Genomic DNA, 20759 nt, shown 5'->3' with positions numbered 1-20759 from the left:
GACCTATTCTTATTGTATAGTTGCCATTTGCCAGCAAGTACCTATCTAAAAAAGTAGTTGTGTGAATATCATATGAAAAGCACTCACAATATCAGCATGCCATTTTAAAGGATAAGGAGTGGTTGAGAGCATCTAATCATTTCAGGCAAAAACTAATCCTCAATTCAACACTGAGTTTTGCCAAACCTCAAACTAAAGGGTTCTTCAGAAGTAAAAAGACAAATGAATAGTAGGACAATGCAGGGCACGTACATTTGTTTCCAGATAACTAAGGTTTGCTTCTATTGGAACATGATGTTGTTCCTTTAATATTATTCTGAAATTCCATTCTACTTTTGTTTCCTAATTGTGCTTGACTCCCAAGTAAACCTCCTCAAAATATTCATCTATTTAACTCATATAACCTTTATGATATGCCTATGGAGAAACATTTGTTAATGAAGACACTTCTGCAGGCTCACCAAGCAAAACGTTTATATCATTACGGTCCTACATTTAAAGAAAGAGATTCTGGATGGACATTTTGAGGTGCTGCTTGTCTATTGTAATTCAGTCTCAAAAACCATCTCTTCAAAAGTAAAATAGCTTGTGAATTTAATCCCTAGATTAATACTCTCAATTGTAGTAATTTCAAGTCCTAAAGCAAGCATATTTGCCTACTTCTGATACACTATGAAAAGTAGAACTAAATCTTTCCACTATCCAGATTTTTTTTTTTTTTTATTATTATTATTTTTTTTTTTAAGCTGCCAATTCATAAGGGAACAGAGGCCAGAGTTCAAAACGCTAGTCTTACCCTTCAGATACCAGCCACTTGGGAGAAGCTCACTTATACAGACTCTCAGTTTTATTGCTACTAAACTACTTGACAAATGCTGACTCACAGGAGCTAACGGTAAAGGAAAATGTTAGTGCAAGAATAGATACTAATGTTAAGCTTCTTGTACTGCAGTTTTCTTCAAATTCTCCTCTTCGGTGCTTTGAAAAGAATCGCTTATTACTTATAACCTATATGTAGAAAAAACACTATGCATATGTAAATGGTTCTCTGATGCACACCTGTTAAAGTTAAAATTTTAAGTCTTGCTTCCATACTTGTAGATAATTTGTGGCTTGGCTTCTATTTCTTAAAGTTTTCATCTGCTGTTACGAGCAACAGCCTGCACTGCTTAAAATCTCACTCAAATATAAGACAGAGAAGAAGCTATTCTAATAGAATGAAATAGTAACATTTTACATGGTTTTGAAATCCTACATTACTAAATAGATTTCCAATATTTCTGGTCCCAACAATAGTAACTGGATTCTAAAATAGCAAGAACGCAAAACTTACGTAGGTAATAATACCACTCAACACTGATATTTTTCCCTCCTACCGCAGATTTCTTCAGTCCAAACTTGCTTTTTGACTAAGGATTATGTCAACCTGATGAATCTCTTGAAGAAGGCAACATTGCACGAGCCAGGAAACCTGATTTTTCTGCCCTGGCACCCTATAAAGCCATTGTCAAAATAAATTTCAATGATGGAATCAAGAAATGGATATCAATGCTATGAGCAGCACAGAACCCATTCAATCTCAGCTGTAATTGGGAATACTGTTGCAAAGCAGGGAGACAATCAGTAAAGAAAGGAGCAGGTTTAAAAAAAAAAAAAGTTCAGATTAATGAAGCACTTAGAGCTTTAAAACAGCATGATGCAAAAATAACCACCATTTATTCCATTCCCTTTGCTCACAAAGAGTGTTCAGCGCTGTCCTCCTATTTACAAGTCAAGATGTGTTGTCATAACAGATATGAGAGAATAATACAGATGCTCAACTGGTTTCTAGATATCTGTGTAGTCATTGATAATGATGTAAAGACAATCAGTTCAGTTTCCCTTCAGTTTCCAAGATTTTGTAAGGCTCTCTAATGACTCCAATTTCAACAGGCTGTTACTGTGAAGGGGCAGGCATACCTAACCTGAGGAGCAGACAAAATGACTTGGGTGTGCGTATCATCCTTTCTACAACAGCTGGTCCTTCGTACACTCCCTGTTAACTGCATGAAACCAAACAGTGGTAACTTAGGTTTATGCTACCATTGATTCTACAGCAGTCCAGAAAAGAATAGAGAACAAATATGTGTATGCAATTGTAGAGAATGTTCAACTACACTATGTCCAAAATTTGGGGGCTGCAGGAATGTTTTAGCTGCGTTTCTTGACAAATGATGGACAGCTCCTGAAACTGAAAGCAATAGGTTTCTAGTCCCAGTGGTATTGCCTTCAAATATGTCTATGTTCTCAGGGTGGATCAGTTTTCCCTGCTGCAGGCATCCTGCTGAGAGGTGAGGTCCCCAGCAAAACACAGGAATCTGACTGCAAGCCTTTGAGGTGGCAGGAGCCAAGGGGGGTTCAAAGACAAGGCTGGCTGGTGGGCAGCACCTCTGAGTATTGTGGAGGTTAGAGGTTAGTAAAGCAGGAGCCACTGGCCAATAAAACAGTGTTTGGAGAGCCCACTCTACAGATAAATTGGGGATCTGTTTACACCTTTCCCAGCTTTCTGAGTTACACACACTGACGCTTCCCACTGCGATCTTGTCCTACGTCCACTAGCATCTCCCCTTCTCAGCAGCTGCCCTGTTCTCTGCTGGTTGGCTTTGTAACATGGCTAAAGGATGCTTGGAAACTTTTAATCAGCATCCAGCATCAAAAATAAATAAATAAAAGCACAAGCGCTTTTATTTGTGTCAACTGCTGCAACAAGATCTGTCTTGTTTGATATTTCCCATGACTGCTGTACTAATGCTGGGAGAATAGAAGCTTAAATTCCCTTGATTAGAGAATTTAAACATAAAGCAAGCCCAATGCCAATCACACACATGAAAGGACAGCTTTCTGAAGCAAGAAAAAAAATGATCTAGGTAGAGTTACCACCACATTATAGCATTCAAAAATCAGTGCATACCTCACTTCAGAGCTTAAGCCCTGTATGAGGAAGAACATGTCCTTTTGATGAAGACACGTTTTCATGTTTCCTGTAAGCTATATAGCTCTATTTTAAGTGAGCATAAACATATATATACCCCGCTCAAACAGTTCTAAACACTGAGCAATTTTAAGTGAGCATTACTGCTTGCTTTGATTCAATACAAATGTGTCTTACTAAATTCTATGAGGATAAAACCTGAAGGACTCGTAGTCGTGTCATTTTTTTTTTTTTTTCCCCACTGTGCATCTATAGGAAAAAAAAATCAGTTTACAACTTGGTGTTGACTTCTTCCTCAACATCTTAAAAATTAAGTGACATAACCTTAAGCTGTGTAAACACACTTCATCCTTTGTGACTCCATAATTGCTGGCTGTGTTAACACTGTCAGATGGTCACATTGCAAAGGAAAGGGGTTGAAAATAATTTTACATAAACAAAAGAGTTGATAGACACCAACTAAAGTCTTTCATTTAATCTTGGAGAACATCTGAAATAGTGTGCTACAAGAGGAATGTTCCTTACTACATGAAGTGGAGTTTGGAGAAAAAAAAAAGTAATCATAAAGATAAGCATGAAGTCTCTTCACAGAGTCCCTGCTATCTCAAAATAAAGATGGAAAGTACACCGCTGACCTGTGTTTGACTATTCATTCTGTATTAGTAAGAGTGTCAGGAAGTAGCTATTGTTCCCCTCTTGACAGATATGTAACGTAGCATCTGCAAGAGATGGAACTCAATTCTCAGGGGATTCCATAAAGCACTGGTTGCTAAACACAGGTAGCAATAGATCAGAAACAAATGAGTAGTAAGAGGAAGAGTGCACAGCCCAGGTTTGGTGCTGCTAGCTTACTGAAGTATTTCAGACAATTGGTTAACAGGTTTTTCACTCATTCTCAGGCTTAACCTAATCACCAGATTCAGGATCAGGAAAGTTTTTAACCAGTATCTCAACCAAGGACCATTGACATTTTCCTGTTACTGTTTGCTACAGTGTTGGGAAGCATCTTACAGTAGACTGTGCTGTGTGAGGGAACAGAGATGATGTATTCCATGGATCCTGTGAGACTAGAATTCCCTTACCCAGCTGAGTCGAGTTGCAGGAAACTATTTTTGAAGCTTAACAGCACTTTAACAAGAGGAAAGAACCAACCCTCACAAGTATATAATACAAGTTATACTGCTTGTCAGCTAAAAGGCATTACAGTATATTTCTAGCACAGTCCACTTCTTCAGTCCTAACAAAGATACACACACAGACATCTAAGTAGCTCTTAGATACATCTGCACAACTTAGGAAGACTAAAGGAAAAGGTATTTAAAGATTATCTGGCAGCAGGTTGCCTCTACAGAACATGCAAAGCCTTTGTAACTTAAAGCCAAACATTTCCACTGTGTTGCAAGATACATTTGATGTAGTCATTAAAACTGGATCCAAGACTTTTAAGTTCCATTATTAACACTGTAGTTTGACCTTGGGAAAGTTATTTATATCTCTATCCACTCATCATGAAAATGGATCCAAGACAAAGTTGTATTTACTATTAGCGTTTAACACACTCAAATGCAAATACTACAGTAATACAGAGCATTTACATCCTTATAACAGTTTGAATAACGAAGGAAAGGTTTAGAGAAGCAAGGAAATTTGATAAAGAAGTGTGATGTGATATAGACTATGCAGAGGGAGAACAGAGAGTAGTGAGAACCAGTGGAACAACTAATCATGTATAGCTAGCTACTTTATTGGTACAAAACAAACCACTCTCTAATACACTTTTAAAAGAAGTTCACGCTTCTCCAATTTTTGGATCACCTGGGTTTTCTGCAGGATATTCAAGCTGTGTATAGTGATCTGCAAGGGGTAAGTACCACAGGCCTACTTTACAAAAACATAAAGACAAACTTTTTTTTTTTTTTTTTTTTTGAGTCTTAAAATAGCATTATTTTGCTTCTACAGTTCAAGTTTAACCTTTTTTTGTTCAGAGGCTACAAACCTAGATACTAAAGCACCACAACTGCATCCTAGAGAAATTACTCAATATGGTGTTGACGGCTCTCAGTTTTCAGAGCTCTTTGTCAGCTATGCCATGAAGCCCACTCTGTAATAAAGCAAGATTAAAAACAGTTTTCTTCGTTCAAAAAAGTAATGGCAGAAGAAACAATAGGAAAAAAAGTCTAGGATAAGAATACTCGCTACAGCAAGTGAAGGGCAGGGGGGGAGCAATGAAAGTCTCATACACAAATGCCAAGGATTCTACAACTCCCCTGGTGACTCTGGCAGTAATCCAGGAAAAAGTTTTCTCTTTCCTTTGCTGTTTGCAGCAACAAATCTTTCCTCTGGAGGAGGGGTGAGAGGGCTGCAGCTAACTTCACTGCATCTGATAAGATGGCAAATTGTCCAGGTCTGACATTTATGGGGGACCTGGAGCTCCACTGAAGCACTCTGGGAGGATTAATGCAGGGTTAGCCTCTCCCATCACACTCCTTAAAATGCTACAAATGGCAGACAGATGAAAGTTCATTTAAATTTGATAATGATGAGTCTAAAGAACCCGAGACAGAAGTTGTCCCCTCTCAGGGAAAGAGCAGCAGCTGGAAGTTGAGCATTCTCACTAAAAGAGTTGTAAAACCTAACCATACTTGAAGAACTTCCAGTGTTTAGATACTGAAATGAGGTTCTGATTAATTGATTAATAAGAACTAAATCCCACCTCCTTCATGTGAGCTGTACCACCCACAAGAGAATTCCACCATCCATTTGCCTTAACTCTATCCAGGACTGTTTCACTTGAAGAATGGGAAATTTCACGCGCCTGCACTCATTGCCTGGAGCCAGCAGAAAGGCTCATATAGCTGTCAGCAAGCTGATAAGAGCTGAAATTACTCTGCAGAGCCCTCTTTAAAGAAGAGCCAAAGAAGTACATTAAATGAAAGGGAGGAGGGGTCAGAAAAGCCAGCCACTCATGTTGTCTTAACGTGGCACTAAAACAAGTCATTGATTTATGGATGTGTCTTCAGCTCTGCTTGACCTGGAGTCTGAAATTTTCTTTAAGTCAGGGCTGTGGGACATGGCACAGGCACCACAAAAAACATAATAGCTTGTCCAGATATTCTGACTGTGGGAAAAAACACTGCAAAATATATGATTCCTATTCCTAACTTCCCTTGATTATTATATTATTTAAATTGCACTTTATTTAAAAACTAAACTTGTATCTTTTATGAGCTTTTAATTGTCTACCTAGGCTGAAAAGACAAAAGATTGGAATCATCTAAACAATTAATCAAAATCAAGAATGTCATATTGCCATTATTTGAGGAAAATACCTTGAGGGACTTCAGGAAAGTGAGTTACTGATTTACGCAAAGGAGGAAAACAGACATCACAATCAAGATTTTTTGTCACTGAAGTGCCTGACAGTCACTGAAGTGGAGATACATTTTTTTTTCAAAAGAAAAGCACACTGAAAATCTGCAGAAGTTATTCCACAAGGCAACACAGAACCAAGGTCTCTGGCAAATCTGAGCCCTGAAGCTGGATCAGCTGCAACGCATCCAGCTGTTCCCACGTTCTGACAGCAGTCTGCAGCAGGTAGGAGCTCTCACCTACAGGCATCCCAGGCACAAGCCACCACTTTCCTAAGTACTCTCTAACTGCCATAAGTTTGCAACTTATGTCCTCTGGCTTAGGAAGTTCCTGTCTTTGCATTCATCTCGATTGATTTTCCTTCCCTGGATTTTTTCATTCACTCCCCTAAGCTGATTAAAATCCTTCACTCACAAGGTACTGAAGCAACAAGTCCCACAGACTACACTGAAGTTCTGTGACAAGGCCATCTCCTCTCATGTTTTTAATAGAACAGATTCTCAATAGTAAAATCCTAGGGCATGTCAGATGAAATTGTATCAAACAGTGAGTAGTCTTGGCCATTCACTTTACGCATGGCACTATATTCTAGCTCGCTATCTTATCCCCTATCATTCATGTTCAAGATGAAGAGTCTGGACTACTTGATTATCCTCTCATGAAAATTCTCATTGCCCCTGCTCTCATCCAGATGGGAGAACTGTAACTACTGCAGCCTATTAAGGGTGCAGGCATTCAACAGATTTATTCTGTGGTGTTCTCTACCTCTTTTATAAAAATTCTTCGTCATTTTTTTTTAATCACAGCTGACCATGGAACTTGTATTTTCATTGAACTGCTTATCATAGCTATAAGAACTCTTTCAAATGACTGCACCCAGCTGAGAGGCCAAAACTGCATATATGAGAGCTATTCTTCCTTGCACAAATATTCCTTTTTAAATCTACACTGAATTTCATTTGTCACTTATCATTCAGTTGTGCTGTACTCTAGCTTCTTTGGCCTAAGGAGGTACTATTTCCAAATAAAATATTTCCCAAAGAACAGCCATTCATGAGGAGGATGTGCAAAGAGCTTTTGCTATGAGCTTGAGCTGCAAGTTTTTCCTTAAAAGTAATGTGATTCCAGGATGCTTACCTTGCACAAAGTTATACAATTTTGTGGAATTTCTTATCTCCAAGATTTCCACCACAAAGTGAGATTGGAAGAAATCAGACAACAACAGAAATCCAAAGTGGAACGAAACAGCATTCAGACACTATGATCATGCCCTTGTTTCCTCAGGAAACCAGGATGAAGAGACTTCCTTCCTTCAAGAGCTCTAGCTAGCTCTTTGTTCTTGTACTGTTAGAATACATGAAGTCATTCTGCCTTCCAGACTGGATATTAATTCAAAAGTTTTACTTCTGGAAGGTGGAAAAGTGTTACAAAGTCACTAAAGAACACACTAAGCCTTCTCTGGAAAATAATCTCTTTACCTGAAAACCATTTTCCAAGAAAGAACATCTAAATAAATGAAGGAACGACTCTTCTATTCCCAACACTTGACTATTTTCATATTCTGATCTCTTAATTTAATGAGGCTTTCTGTGTTAAAAGACTTCCAAGTAGGCTGATATTCAATGGGGAAAAACATTAACAAAACACCTGTATGCTGGGACATTTATTTCAGAAAAAGAAAGGGGATAAAATGAAGATGGTCAGATTTAAGGTGTGGAAAACTGTTATACAAGTTGAAGACATTTCTGTATCAATGACAGTACTGAGGTATGTTTCTGTAGATTAGCAGACTTTCAAAGCAACAGGTTAGAAATACCTTAGCTGACAGGGAAACTATACAAGGCATGGGATAAGCAGACATCAGCCAAGTTTATTTTTGCCTTTTCTTCCCACCTATGTCAGTCCTACTGTTCAGGACAAAGAAACTTCTGTTCTCACTCTATTACACACATCTACAACATTCACTTCTATTTCTTATCACTCCACTTCTAGGACTTCGCTATTAAGTGGGTGCTGCTTTGTGGTGCAGGCAAAATGAAAGCATAAGGATGTAGTGTCAAGTCTGCTGGGTCAGTAGCAGTGCAGCTGAGTTGCTCATCAACTTGCCTCTGGGCATTTCAGCCAGTATTTCAGATTCCATATGGAACTACTTGTGAGAGGGGGACTGTTCAAGGAAGCTTCAAAGAAAACGAGTATGACAACATTACTGTACAAAGGAGACAAGACAGCAGTCCCAAAGATGGGCAGATTTCATCCAGACTGCTATTAACTTCAGAAGCTCAAGCAGTGGGGACTTTTTTCTGATGCTCAATGCATTGGAGAACTAAAACATGTTAGCTTCCAGTTTCTAGGAAATCAAATCAGGAATTGTTGACAACAAAATGTTCCACAAGTTCAAACAGTAAAAGCATATGTTAACATGGTTAATCTTCAGAGAACTCAATACAACCATGTATAATTGCAAGATTTCCCACACAGTAAGCTCTGTTCAAATCACTAAATGACATTTACTCTTTTTCTGAGCTGATACTACACACTGCCTTACGAAGCAACTGGACAAATGAAGTTGTTCTATAGGAAATCACAGCCCAGGTCATACCTGCAGTACATCCTCGCAGGTAGCTCCAAATCTAAAGCACCTGCATTAAATCCTTTCCATGACAGTACTTTCTGATGCTCATGGATCAGTGTACAAAGTGCAAGAAAATCTTTTTGAGTACGGGTTCCTATATACTGCAGTGGCTTATCTTAAAGTGTCTTCTTTACTTCAGCAGATGCATGGCTTAAAGTGCCAAAAACAAAGCAAAAAATACTTTACTCCCTAAAAGCAGTCAGTCTATTTTAACCTGGAAAAACAAAAAAAACAAAAACAACCAACCAACATTTGTATATATATCCTTTTGAACTAGCCTAAGCACCGGTCTCTTCAGAAGTTTCATTCCAATTCTAAATTCTCTCACCTCCTAGCATCATTTCATCTTTAGACTATGAATCTTTTTTGCTTTGTCCCTGTACACTGTCACAGAAATAAAGTCAAGACATTGAAAAAAACTGGCTGGGTATTTTGGCCAGTCAAAACACCCTACAACATTTTTTTTTTTCCTGAGTCATTCAAATTGTAAGAGAGTAAGTAAGACATGCAACTGCTCCCTATTGTGAGGCTGATGAGGAGGAAGGAAACAAATCTGTAGCACAGGTGGAATATTACTGCACATTTATCAATGAGGAAAAGCAATCAAGTTATTGGTAGTCAGCACAATATCAGTCCATAAGTAGCTTTTCACCATATGAGATTTCTAGGACATAGAACCACGTACAGCAAGGGAATTTCACAGGTACTTAGACTGAGATTCCACCTTGTAAATAGTGCTGACAGTGCATGAAACATATGGATAACATGCTCAAGTATTCTCAGTATACAGTCAGAAACAAATTGAGGAAGACAAGAGGAAGACAGACCTTATAATTTCATCGCAGTATTCTCAACACCAAAACATAAAACTATATTCCCAACTAAATTCATCAAGATGTGAGAGCAAGCTTTAGAGGTACTTCTCACCTCCAGTCAATTGAATCAGTGTTTCTGTTATATTCAGTGATGTTTTGGATCCAATGACAGTGACCAGTACAAACCACCTACAGTTCACAAAATTCTCTCCAGAAACAGACCAATATCATATTCTGCTTATTAAATATCTTCTATTTTAGCTTAAATTCAGGAGTTACCAATGATACAGATAATTTACTTGAATTAAGGTTGCTTAATTGGTTTGCTACAAAGCATCTGAGAAATATATATTGTGAATGCAAAGGGAAAAGTGAAAGAGAAAAATATACAAACTAGTGAAGTTTCCTGATTTCACACTTTAAATTTACTGTTTAAAGCACCTTCTCTGTAGGAGAATATTATCTTGATCTGATTATTTTATGACATTAGTAAAACGGACAAGAAAATCAATGTATGCTTTCATGAACTATTCATGTCAGTTCTAGTTTTATCAGGCTAAAGACCCCTGCGTTAGTATTTTTATGTTCAAGTCACAGAAAAACAAGAAAAATCAAGCAAAATATTGTTTCTAGGAGTTGCAGTTATGAAGCTACTTCTGCACTTCTCTGCAGCAAATTAGTGCTGCCAATGGGCCCTACCAAAACAGTTCATTTGTCTGTAGGGACTAAAGAGAAAGGAGACCCCTGATGGCTGATACGATATTTGCAGACACTCAGAACAGAGAAGTCAAGCTGGCAAAAAATCTCAGGCATGAAATATAACTACATTTCAGAGTAGTTTCTTCACCCATATCCATTATTAACGTAACTATGCAAATTTTAGCACTGCCTAGGTAGAAACAATTACACTAGTATTACAGGCCACAGCCTGAGAAACCATGCCTTGGGCCACCTTTTACAAGAATCACACAGAAGATGACTTCATCAGTGACATGCAAAGGGATTTCAGAAACATCTCCAAAGCCTGTGGAGAAATCTGAATACAGAAATCCCATGCATCTTTAAAAGTCATCTGAAATCAAGTGGTTTACTTTTTTCCCCACATACCCAGCACTTAATTATTCTTTGCCTCAGCTCCTCATCACAAAACCAGAAGCCCCCTACCATGCACTAAACATCATGCACTAAACATCTATCATGCCAATAAGGTGACGAGGATTACAGATCCTAGTTATGCGTTTACAATACATGCCAACATCTTACTGTATTCATCTCTGGCCCCAAAATGTGATCCATATAGCACAGCGATCAGAAGAACATGGCTGAATCCATGTAATTTGACAACAAAACTTTTCACACCATGAAAACCCTCACAGTGCCAATTCTGTTCAGTGTTGATATGTACGAGCTCTTGAGTTAAAGGAGCTGATGATGGCTGTGTCCACAGAAGCAAAGTTTTGACAGTAACAAACAAGAATCAGCATCAGCTGGAGCGAAATAGTTTCTTTTGCCTCCAACTACACAGAATTCAATCACAAGTTTGGACAATTTAAGATCTCTGCTCTTCAAATCACAAAATAAGTAAAGTCTCCCTCTCACAGCAATCATCAATTTAGTTAAAATATTTAAAACATTTTTCACTTGATATATCCCTCACATTTTGGAGGATTAAAATTTATCTACAAGACAAAGCTCCTGGGACACAGGTAGACTCAAATACTGTCTTTCAGACAATTTAGTTACTATGTAGAAAAAATACATATATGCTATAATTTCATCAAAAACATGTTAATAAATTAGAGTAGGTATTAAGTCTGCCTTCAGGCAGAGCCTCCAGCCCAGTGTGTATTAGGAAGCAGAAAGGAAAACAAGAAAGAAGTTTCTGAAAGTTTAGTTTGACTGGATTGGTAGGAACATGCATTCCCCACCCACTGTAAAAATCTTCATATGAAAAAGCAGGTTGTCAAAACATCAGTTTCAATTTCAGATGTGCTGCAACCCAGGATGGGGAGGCTTTGATCACTGTGGATACTGAGAATCCTATAATATATTTCACAATAGCATGTAAATTAAAATAGGTTGGTGAAATTCCAATCTGAGTAACTGGAATCTGCCTACTCAAGTGTTCTTCTGCAATTGCAATCACATGCAGTATTCTTAACTTCCTGACCTGAAGGATAATGTAGTACCGCTCAACAGCTGCTGTTTAACAGATTTAGCTGCATCAGTGAAGGGTAAAGATAAAATATTGAAAAATAATGGTGAATGCATATGCTGAGCATAAAGAAAGAAGGTAGAATAATCAAAATATTAACATGAGAGAACAATCAATGCCTCAGCATTCCAACAAATTACACAGTAAGGCAGACATAAACCCACATTAACTGCAAATAAAGGATAATCTAAATACAGTTCATTATTTTACCTGTCTTTGCATCTCTTCAATCTGTCGTTGGGGAACACTTTGCAGAATACTGTACATTTCAGGCATTTTTTCTTCAGGAATGACTACAGAGGCCCTATAAGCAAACAACCAGAAAAACAGTAAGATGAGAAAAAGTACATTCCACATTAAAAGAGATCAACAGCTCTTTTAACACAGAAACTTGTTCCACATCTAATATGATGTGCTCAGAAGATATCAGTAGAAATAAGCAGTATTGTCCCAGTGTAACTTATTATTCTGTAGCAACTCCCTCATGACCACAGCCAGCCTGCCTACAGATGACACGACAGAAGTCTATGGACTGATCTGCAAATCAATTTAGAAAATATGGAAGGGACGGAGACACAGAATTCCTGAAATCCCATCCCTGGACTGCCACTGACTCACTGACACCTTCGATCTTTCAGAGTGACAACTGATAGCACTTACAGTGTTATGCATACTAACTAGTAATTTTGTATGTATTATCCTAAGATCACATAACTGAACATTGTGCACATATGGAAAAAAAAAATCTAAACTCTTAACACAGTGTACACAACTGCAAAATAAATATGCTTTTCAGTCTCAAATGAACTTAAGAATCATGATAAAGTATAATAAATTAAGCATCCAGATGATGCCATTTTTTGGCACATTCTGTTCTTAAGAGTCTAAATGCAGATCAGTCATCATTAAATGCAAGCTTAAGAAAACAAAGCTAGTCTGCCTTGGAAAAGACATCATTGGCTACAGGATAAACAAACAGCTCAATCAACTCTGCCTCCTTTGTTTTCCTCTCTTGTTCTCAATACATGAATACATCAAAGGCCAAGACCACATTTATCTTATTCAGTATTCTCTTCACTGTAACTACCAGTGCTTTTGACTTATTACAGCGGTTTCACTCAAATCACTGAATACAATGGATGTCTCTTAGGTGCAAACTGGATGTACAGCAGTTATGGTACAAACCTCTTCCAGTCCAGAACCTCAGAGAAAGGCAGGATGTAGGAGTCAGCAATAATGACTGGGACACAGCCGGCTTGAAGAACATCACTCAGTACAGCCTGTCCGAGGCGGGCTCCACGTAGAACAACACAGAATGTAGCTTCCTGTCAACAAATGACACCCAACACAATGATGAGGGAAAAAAGAACAGTGTTAGAGTTGAAGTAGGTATGTACATATATGCCCTTTAAATTGTCGGGGGGGGAAGGCAAAAGGAAAACAGGCTTGCACTTGCACTGCGCTACCAATGTATTCTGAGTCACCAATAAATTCAAGTTTATCTACAAGTGGCTCATAAATATTAAGTGGAAAGCAGAGAAATCAGCTAACGAGATTATTCTAAGCTTTACTTTAATGTTCTAATTTCAGAATTCTAGTTGAGAAAATTCAGGTGGAAAAAATAAGTTTGAAAGTTGGCATAGCAAGATGAGCAAAAAGCAGTGCGAACTTATCAAGTGCAAAATGTACAATGCCAAACCAACTTTTTCCACTAAAAGGATAACAGGGACATAACAGATTTCATAGGCAATCTTAAAATGCACTTAGCATCTGATATTTTCATACGGAAATTAAAAAAAAATATCATGAGATTGATAAAACCCTTAGAGGCTTTATAGTTACAGAATTCTACATAAAAAGCAGTTAGCAGTGGCTCACAGGTAAAAACAAAGTGATGAATCAAGAGTTCAAAAAAAATTTATCCTGGTTGCAGCATCCAAAATGTCTCTTAGTTAAGGGAGGAGCAAAATTAAGACTACACTACTTATTATATGTGGTGATGGTTGACATTTTTTGGAAGATTAAGAAACATAATGGATAACAAGATTAGAGTTTGACACTACATGGAGAAAATGACTAAAAATACACATATAGCCTTCAACATTTAGGTAAAAATCAACAGCACAAATGTAGAGCATGAAATAATGGGCTATGTTTTGCATTTTGCAGAGAAGGATATTTCATACAAAAGGTATGAAGAATATTTATGTGCAACAACAATGTTATGCTACTGGAAAAAAAAAAATTTAAATCGCTCCACCATAGGTTGTAAAAGAATGTAGAAAGAAGCACAATCTAAGAGAATGGCAGTAATCTCTCACTCTGTTCAGTATTGCAGAACTCCAGACATCGCAGCATATTTAGTTTTAGGCAATGCACTTCCAGGGAAAAGAAGTATGATAACTTATCTCAAGAGCGTGACCAACAAGACTCAACAAGACTACTTATTCCAAAGGGGTACAAATGGGAGGAAGGTGGCTAAAGGGAGCTTCAAAGATATAAAAAGATTCCACAAAAAAGAATATTAGCAGCTTATTCATGCCCACGGCACACAAGATGAAAAGCCACAAGCTGAAACTCCAGCAGAGAAGGTATCTTGGCTATGCTGCAGATACGGTATTTAGTTCACTTCAACATTACTGAGGAAACTTGCTACAGATTCAAGATGACAAAAAAAACATACTTAGAGGGTTTAGCTCTACAAAGAAAAACTCCAAGTCAGTATTATTGCCAAATCTAAGAAAGAGAAATCAAAGTTGACACAAGGGCTTGCACAGATAAGAAAATATCTTTCCAGTTAACATTCTGTGGCCTGATGAAAAGGAGCCAGGAAGGCAGGGTAGAAAAACATGAAAATGAAACTAGGAAATACAACAGAATTTGCTGGATCTTCACTCGCTTCCTAGTGCAATTGTGAGCCTTGTGCTCATATTTGTAGAGTACTGAAGAGTCTGAGAATCCTGACCAAGAGAAGAGTGCTAACAGGAGGCAATCCAGAAGTCCAAGAGCCTGGCTAGAAAAAAATCTGTACAGGCAGTGCTGGAAAGGATGAACAGGGATCAGTCCTCAGGCTTCCTCCTTCCCCTACTCCCAGACAAGAACAGAAGGAAAAGAAGGGTGGGGGAAAATGGAAGGAGCAGAGAGAACAAACACACTTTAACCATTCACTTGCTGGATCACAAAGAAACAGGTGGAAGAAATCCTAGTAAGGTCTGGGAGAAGGGGGTGGGGAAGATAAAGAAGAGCCCAGATGTGGACACAGATGCTCATCTGCCCAGATAACCATTTTTCCTGTCTAGACAAAGGTTACTATAAATACATCTCCTCACATCACCACTGTTATCAGCCAGACATTCCAAAGGGAGATGCAGGGCTCTGCTAAGGAAAGTATTTTAACAATCTCTGCATGTGCCAGCTCTCTTCAGAGATATAAAATAATACATAGCAAGATATAGATACAGATCCTCTGACTTGCTATCCTTGAGCTATCCAGTCAGTATTTAAAGAAATACAGCAAAGAGATTTTTTTCCTCCCCTTTTGATTGGAAGTTTAGGACTCATTGTGACCCGTTGTTCCCTCTCCCTCTCCCCCCCCTCCCCAAGGAATTTTAAACATATTTCCTTCAAAACATAACAGGAGGGGTGGAAACTTTGCCTTTCTTCAGCCTGTTTGTTATTTTATCATCATTTGTTGAAGTTCAAAGACAAATTATGTGCTGGTGGCCACAGACAGAGCACAGTGGCCTATGGCATAACTCACTTCACCACACCACATGCCAAAGCACCTCTCTGTTAGAGAATTGCCAAGAGACCCAGGGGTCTGAGAACGCTACCTAGTTTTATCTTCACTGACACATCAAAAGGCCTCTGGAAGTTGGGCCAAGGCCATCAAACACATTTCACCTAGATATTTTCATAGTTGCATGCTGACAAGTCTTCTAGCTCAGTCCATTGTGTCTACAGAGAGTATTTTGTAGAGTTTAACTACTAAGTTGCATACAAAAAATGCAACCTGATGAACTGTATTTGTAGCAGTCTTTTTTTCCCCCCCAAAATAAATATATACGTAAGCTCTGCAAAGTTCATTTTAATCTGTCCTGCAACTAACAAAGCAGGCCACTGCTCTAAGCTCGATCTAACAAGACCCGAAGAATCGTTAAGAAATCAATTTCAAACTCATGCCTACTGAAGGCCACCTTACCAGTCATTCTGGAGGTGTAGATTCTAAAGTTCTTCCCTAGTTTTAAAGCAATCAATTTTGCCTGACCTTCAAAATTTTCACCTCTCATTACAGCTGGATTTTGTGGTATCTGCACATCCTTATTTAAGTTTACACCATGTTATCGTGTACTACCACAACCACCATGACCAACCCCATTAAGTTGTTACACTTAAGCAGTATTTCAGACTGCAGTGTATCCTCTATACCAGCTTGAGTACACGGTTCTTCATTCCCTTAAAAATCAGAATAAAGTTGGGATATAACATCCCAGCTCATCTAATGAACTGTGCATTTGCAGAACATTAAATGAAATATAAGCAAGTTCTCTATCAGGGCTAACTAGGAACAGCTCCACAGCTAAGACAGTCACCAAGAGAAAGAGAAATCTGCAGAAGAGACAGTCTTACCTGAAGCACTTGAGGATAATCAAAGATTTGATTGTTGTGACAGCGTTTGCGAACAGCAGGGACCCCATCTGACAGATTTGTACATTTGTCAAGGAGCAGCACCGATTCCCCATTCTCAGCCTGAAGAGCTTCCAACTCAGACTGGTATTCTGGGTGCAGAGACATTTGAGATGACAGAATGAAATACCTGCGGGGACTGAGAAAACACAGCTAGTTTACTTGACAGCAATGCAAGTTTACTTCCAAGGTGCTCGGCAACACCCCTTCCACTCTAGAAAAGTTAATCTCATTCTGCTAAATGTAGACATAGTGCCAAAATTGGATTTTCAGACAATGCAGGAAAGAATGCAATATAATTAAATTTTTGATATTAAATGACTTAGCATTATTTACAATATCAAATAAAATCATACACAGAAAAAGTGCTTGTATGAATAGGCACTTGCATTATAACCTCTTTTATAAATTGAGATTAATGTTACTTGTCTACATAATAAAACAGCTTGCTACTGATGCTTGATGTCTGTGCACTGTTACAAAGCAGACAGGACACAGAATGCTGCTACTGCTTTCCCCTCCCATATTATTTTTCTTTTATCAATTTTAATTGGAAAAAAAATGCTGAACTGTCTGATCTTATTCCCTCTTAAGTCCTACCACATCCCAAAACCACGAATATTCAAGATGTGCTTCAACACTGAATTATTTCACAGCTTTAATTAGACCTGGAGGTAAAACACACAACAACAATGACAGATTAGAAGCTCTCTCTTTAAAAAATGGGATTTGTTAATGCTGGAATATATCATGTCACACAAATGTTATACTCATTTAGTCTGATTTTTTTTTTAAGCAGATCGGATAAGTCAAACTACTCTACTGCTTCCCATTCGAGGGAACACGCAGTGAGAGCGTGCCCTCACGCAGCCAAAATAACGCAGGAAATAGGCGGCCTGAACTTAGGATTCCAATTCTGCTCCACATGATACTATTTTTAATTTACAGCTTTGAAAACACACACAAACACACACTTTATAAAGTCAGACCTTTCCTGCTGCTCTTCTCACCTCTTTTACTTATTTCCCTGCTGGCCACTTCAGCGGATCCAATTAGCAGAGAAGACTTGAACAGAATTTTTTTAAAGCCACTCTTGTTCCTAAGCCTGCAGCTGCTACCATCTTGCTACAAACAGTTTTAAAGAACATATGTTTCTTGCAGAGTTGGATTTAAAATATTTCAAATTATCCAACTCAAAAGGCCAGTAAATCACAAACTCTCTGTTCAACTCTGTAAGAGGAACAAAAATAGGATTTGCCTTTAAAAAAGGAAATGCCACCACACACTAGTGATAATGGACGTTTACGACCAGTGAAAGATTGTGTGGGATTGATTGGGCGTTTAAAATCAAATTTTGCCTTTAAACCTTCATCATCCTATGACACCCAAACCCAGCTATCAAATCTTGTTACAAAAGAAAGTAGATTGCAGCTAGCAGGCAATAACACTTCAGTGTAATGGAATGTGATTACTTATCCCAATCAAGCCTGAACCTGAGCTTTGTTCTCTTGTCACTGTCTTCCAGCATAAAGCAAAGAAACCTGTGAATGTTTCAATTAGTAACGCTAACTGGCCGCTAGATGGTACTCTGGAGACTGCAGTCTGCTCCTCACAAAAAGTTGTGTGTGTTTGAGAACACAAACCTCCCATCAAAAATGGGCTGACACAGCATTTGGTTGACTATATGGACACAACCAGTATGACAGCATCTCTCTCTGCAACAGATTCTACACATGCTGAAACTTATGATCATGTTTATACCTTCCAGATAGAAATACAAAGCATGCTCTCAGTCTACATTGGGCCATAATACTTGAGACGTGACGAATCAGTTAGGATTCAACCAGGTGTCCCTACACCTGCCAGGTCCAGAAGCATTATAAACAAGAACATAATGTGTGTGGATAAAATAAATTTCTACTGTACAGCTTTGTTCTGTAACTATGATTCCTTGCTCTGGAGCAGCCCAGAGCAATAGCAAGAATGTTGCCCTTACCAGAGGGGACAACTGTAGCCAAAGCTCCAGTTTTTGTCTGTTATCAGCAGCACCCTTTCAACAACAGTTTTCAACTCTGATAAATCTGTATTCTTTAGAGGACGCTGTTAGAAGAAATCCCTAAAGCTTCTGCGTTTCCAATCTTGAGATTCATAATCAGTAAGAGCACATTTACCCCACTGCCTCAATCTGCTCAGCTTTTAAACCACAACACTGGTAAGAACCTGCTACAGGGAAGCTTTCAGCTGTGTAATTAAAAGGCTTATTGAAAATGCTTCTTTTGTCTTTGCTATATATACAATTTATTGTCATTAGTTTGCTTTTAAGTATCTTAAGTGATCTGAAGGTATAATTTACTAGGGAATCAGTGCTACTTGGAATTACAGCTCTGCTTTACCTAAACTTTAAAAACAAACATTAACAACTATTTTTATTTATTTTCTGTAAGTTGAAAATATATTCTAGGTATATTGAATCTAATGCTGCTAGAAACACTGTTGTCCTGTTTCACAGTTCAGTTTCTGGAGTGGATCACCAAGAAACATTGTCAGACTATCACCTACCACACTTTAGTCTCTGAAGTGGGAAGACAGAATCATCTCCCCTATACCCCCAGCTCATAGGTAACCCACACCCTGGCAGATTAGCCCAGGCTACTAGCATCAGAACCATCACGTATTTTAACAAGAAGAGCCATACATGAGCCCAACACTTACACAAATTGACCCAGCCTGCCAAGATGCTAGCAGATATGTTTGTATTTTATTTGTATCCATATCACATGCAATATTCAATGTACTTTGCCAATTCATTGGAATCACTTTACCCTGGTCCTCTTTCAGGCAGATCCACTTCTGCAGACAGAGGGCTGTACACAGGAATACTGACATCGTAGCCTTGCCGGTAAGTCCACGTGGAAAAGCCTCCACCAGCTAGCAGAGCTCTGAAAAATACAAGAGACTATAAACAGAGAATGTAAATCATTCAGACTCAGAGCATGATTTACTGGTTATCATTACCAGAACAGCAATAACAGTTACTGAGATAACAGTTTTTCTCCCAACTTCTGTCAGTGGAATTTTTCATGCAGTTTTTAGATTCACTTCAGCCTTCCTGAACCAGGCTTACTGCCAGACTGGATACAGTCATCAGTGGAATGTTTGCAGTGGCATATGATCACTGAGGAAAGGACCATTTTTGCATTCTTATAGGGAAATGGAATCTATTGCTGTCATTACAATCACCCTACATTTTTTCAAGCTTACATGTGTCAAGTCCATTTTAATTTAAGGAAATACTTTCTTGATTATTTATATCAGTTAACATATTCCTCAATGCCTGCCCTAAAACAGTGCATAACACAGCTCTCAGAGTGTCAGACAAGCTGTATTTCGGGTACAAGTCCAGATAAAATACAGCATTTTGTCAGCTTGTAACAACTCAGGACTTCTATGGCAAATAAAATTAGTTTACATTTTGTTCTCAAAGCAACTGCATAAACTTTTAAGTTTCTTTTCACCTATCACAAGAAGAAATGCTGTAAGCAGAACACACCACAGCGAGAGCTCAGTATGCTCTGAATCCAATCTCCAAGAGTAGAGGCAGCTTGGGACACTGCTAGAATGCATGAGAATAACCAAGGATGGATAAATTAAGATCAATTTTAACTCTTTAGAGAGATGACTCTGTCTGTGGCCTTTCCTAAATGGGACAACCTTTCATAACATAGAGAGAAAGAGCTTTCAGAAAAAGAAGAGAACCATGTGTACAGAAGAAAGCAACGCACCATTCACAGTGCCAGAAGAAACTAATGTGTTATTATCTCTTATCCCAATTCCAGCTTCTTTGAACAAATGATTAGAGGCCAACAGCTTTTCAGTTACATTTCATCCCCAGTGACCAGGTGGCACACTGAACACATCATCTGATTCCAAAATATGCTCTCATCCAGCTTCTTCTGAGACTCCTGAAACGTCTGATCATACTTTTAGTCCTTCGTCACCAACAGCAAGGTGAGCTATTCCTAAAGTTGCCCTAGAGATAATGTGTTTGTCTTAATTACCACTTAAAGTAAT

The 20759-nt window shown here is 38.4% G+C and overlaps 1 protein-coding gene across 2 annotated transcripts in view; it reads right to left on the bottom strand.

Annotated features, from left to right (window-relative positions):
• The window catches only part of EXT2 (exostosin glycosyltransferase 2), a 72760-nt gene that overhangs the window by 45829 nt on the left and 6172 nt on the right, over positions 1–20759 (bottom strand). For both annotated transcript variants that reach the window (XM_048948470.1, XM_048948469.1), the window contains exons 4-7: positions 19511–19627; positions 16632–16827; positions 13188–13327; positions 12213–12306 (exon numbers count right to left, since the gene is read on the bottom strand). In XM_048948470.1, coding sequence (XP_048804427.1) covers positions 12213–12306; positions 13188–13327; positions 16632–16827; positions 19511–19627 — 547 coding nt within the window. The remainder of the gene's footprint in view (positions 1–12212; positions 12307–13187; positions 13328–16631; positions 16828–19510; positions 19628–20759) is intronic.

This window comes from Lagopus muta, chromosome 6 (genome assembly GCF_023343835.1).
Source record: "Lagopus muta isolate bLagMut1 chromosome 6, bLagMut1 primary, whole genome shotgun sequence".
In the NCBI taxonomy this organism is placed as follows: Eukaryota; Metazoa; Chordata; class Aves; order Galliformes; family Phasianidae; genus Lagopus; species Lagopus muta.
The sequence above is the reverse complement of the archived record's forward strand: the minus strand, read 5'-3'. Positions and strand labels throughout refer to the sequence as shown.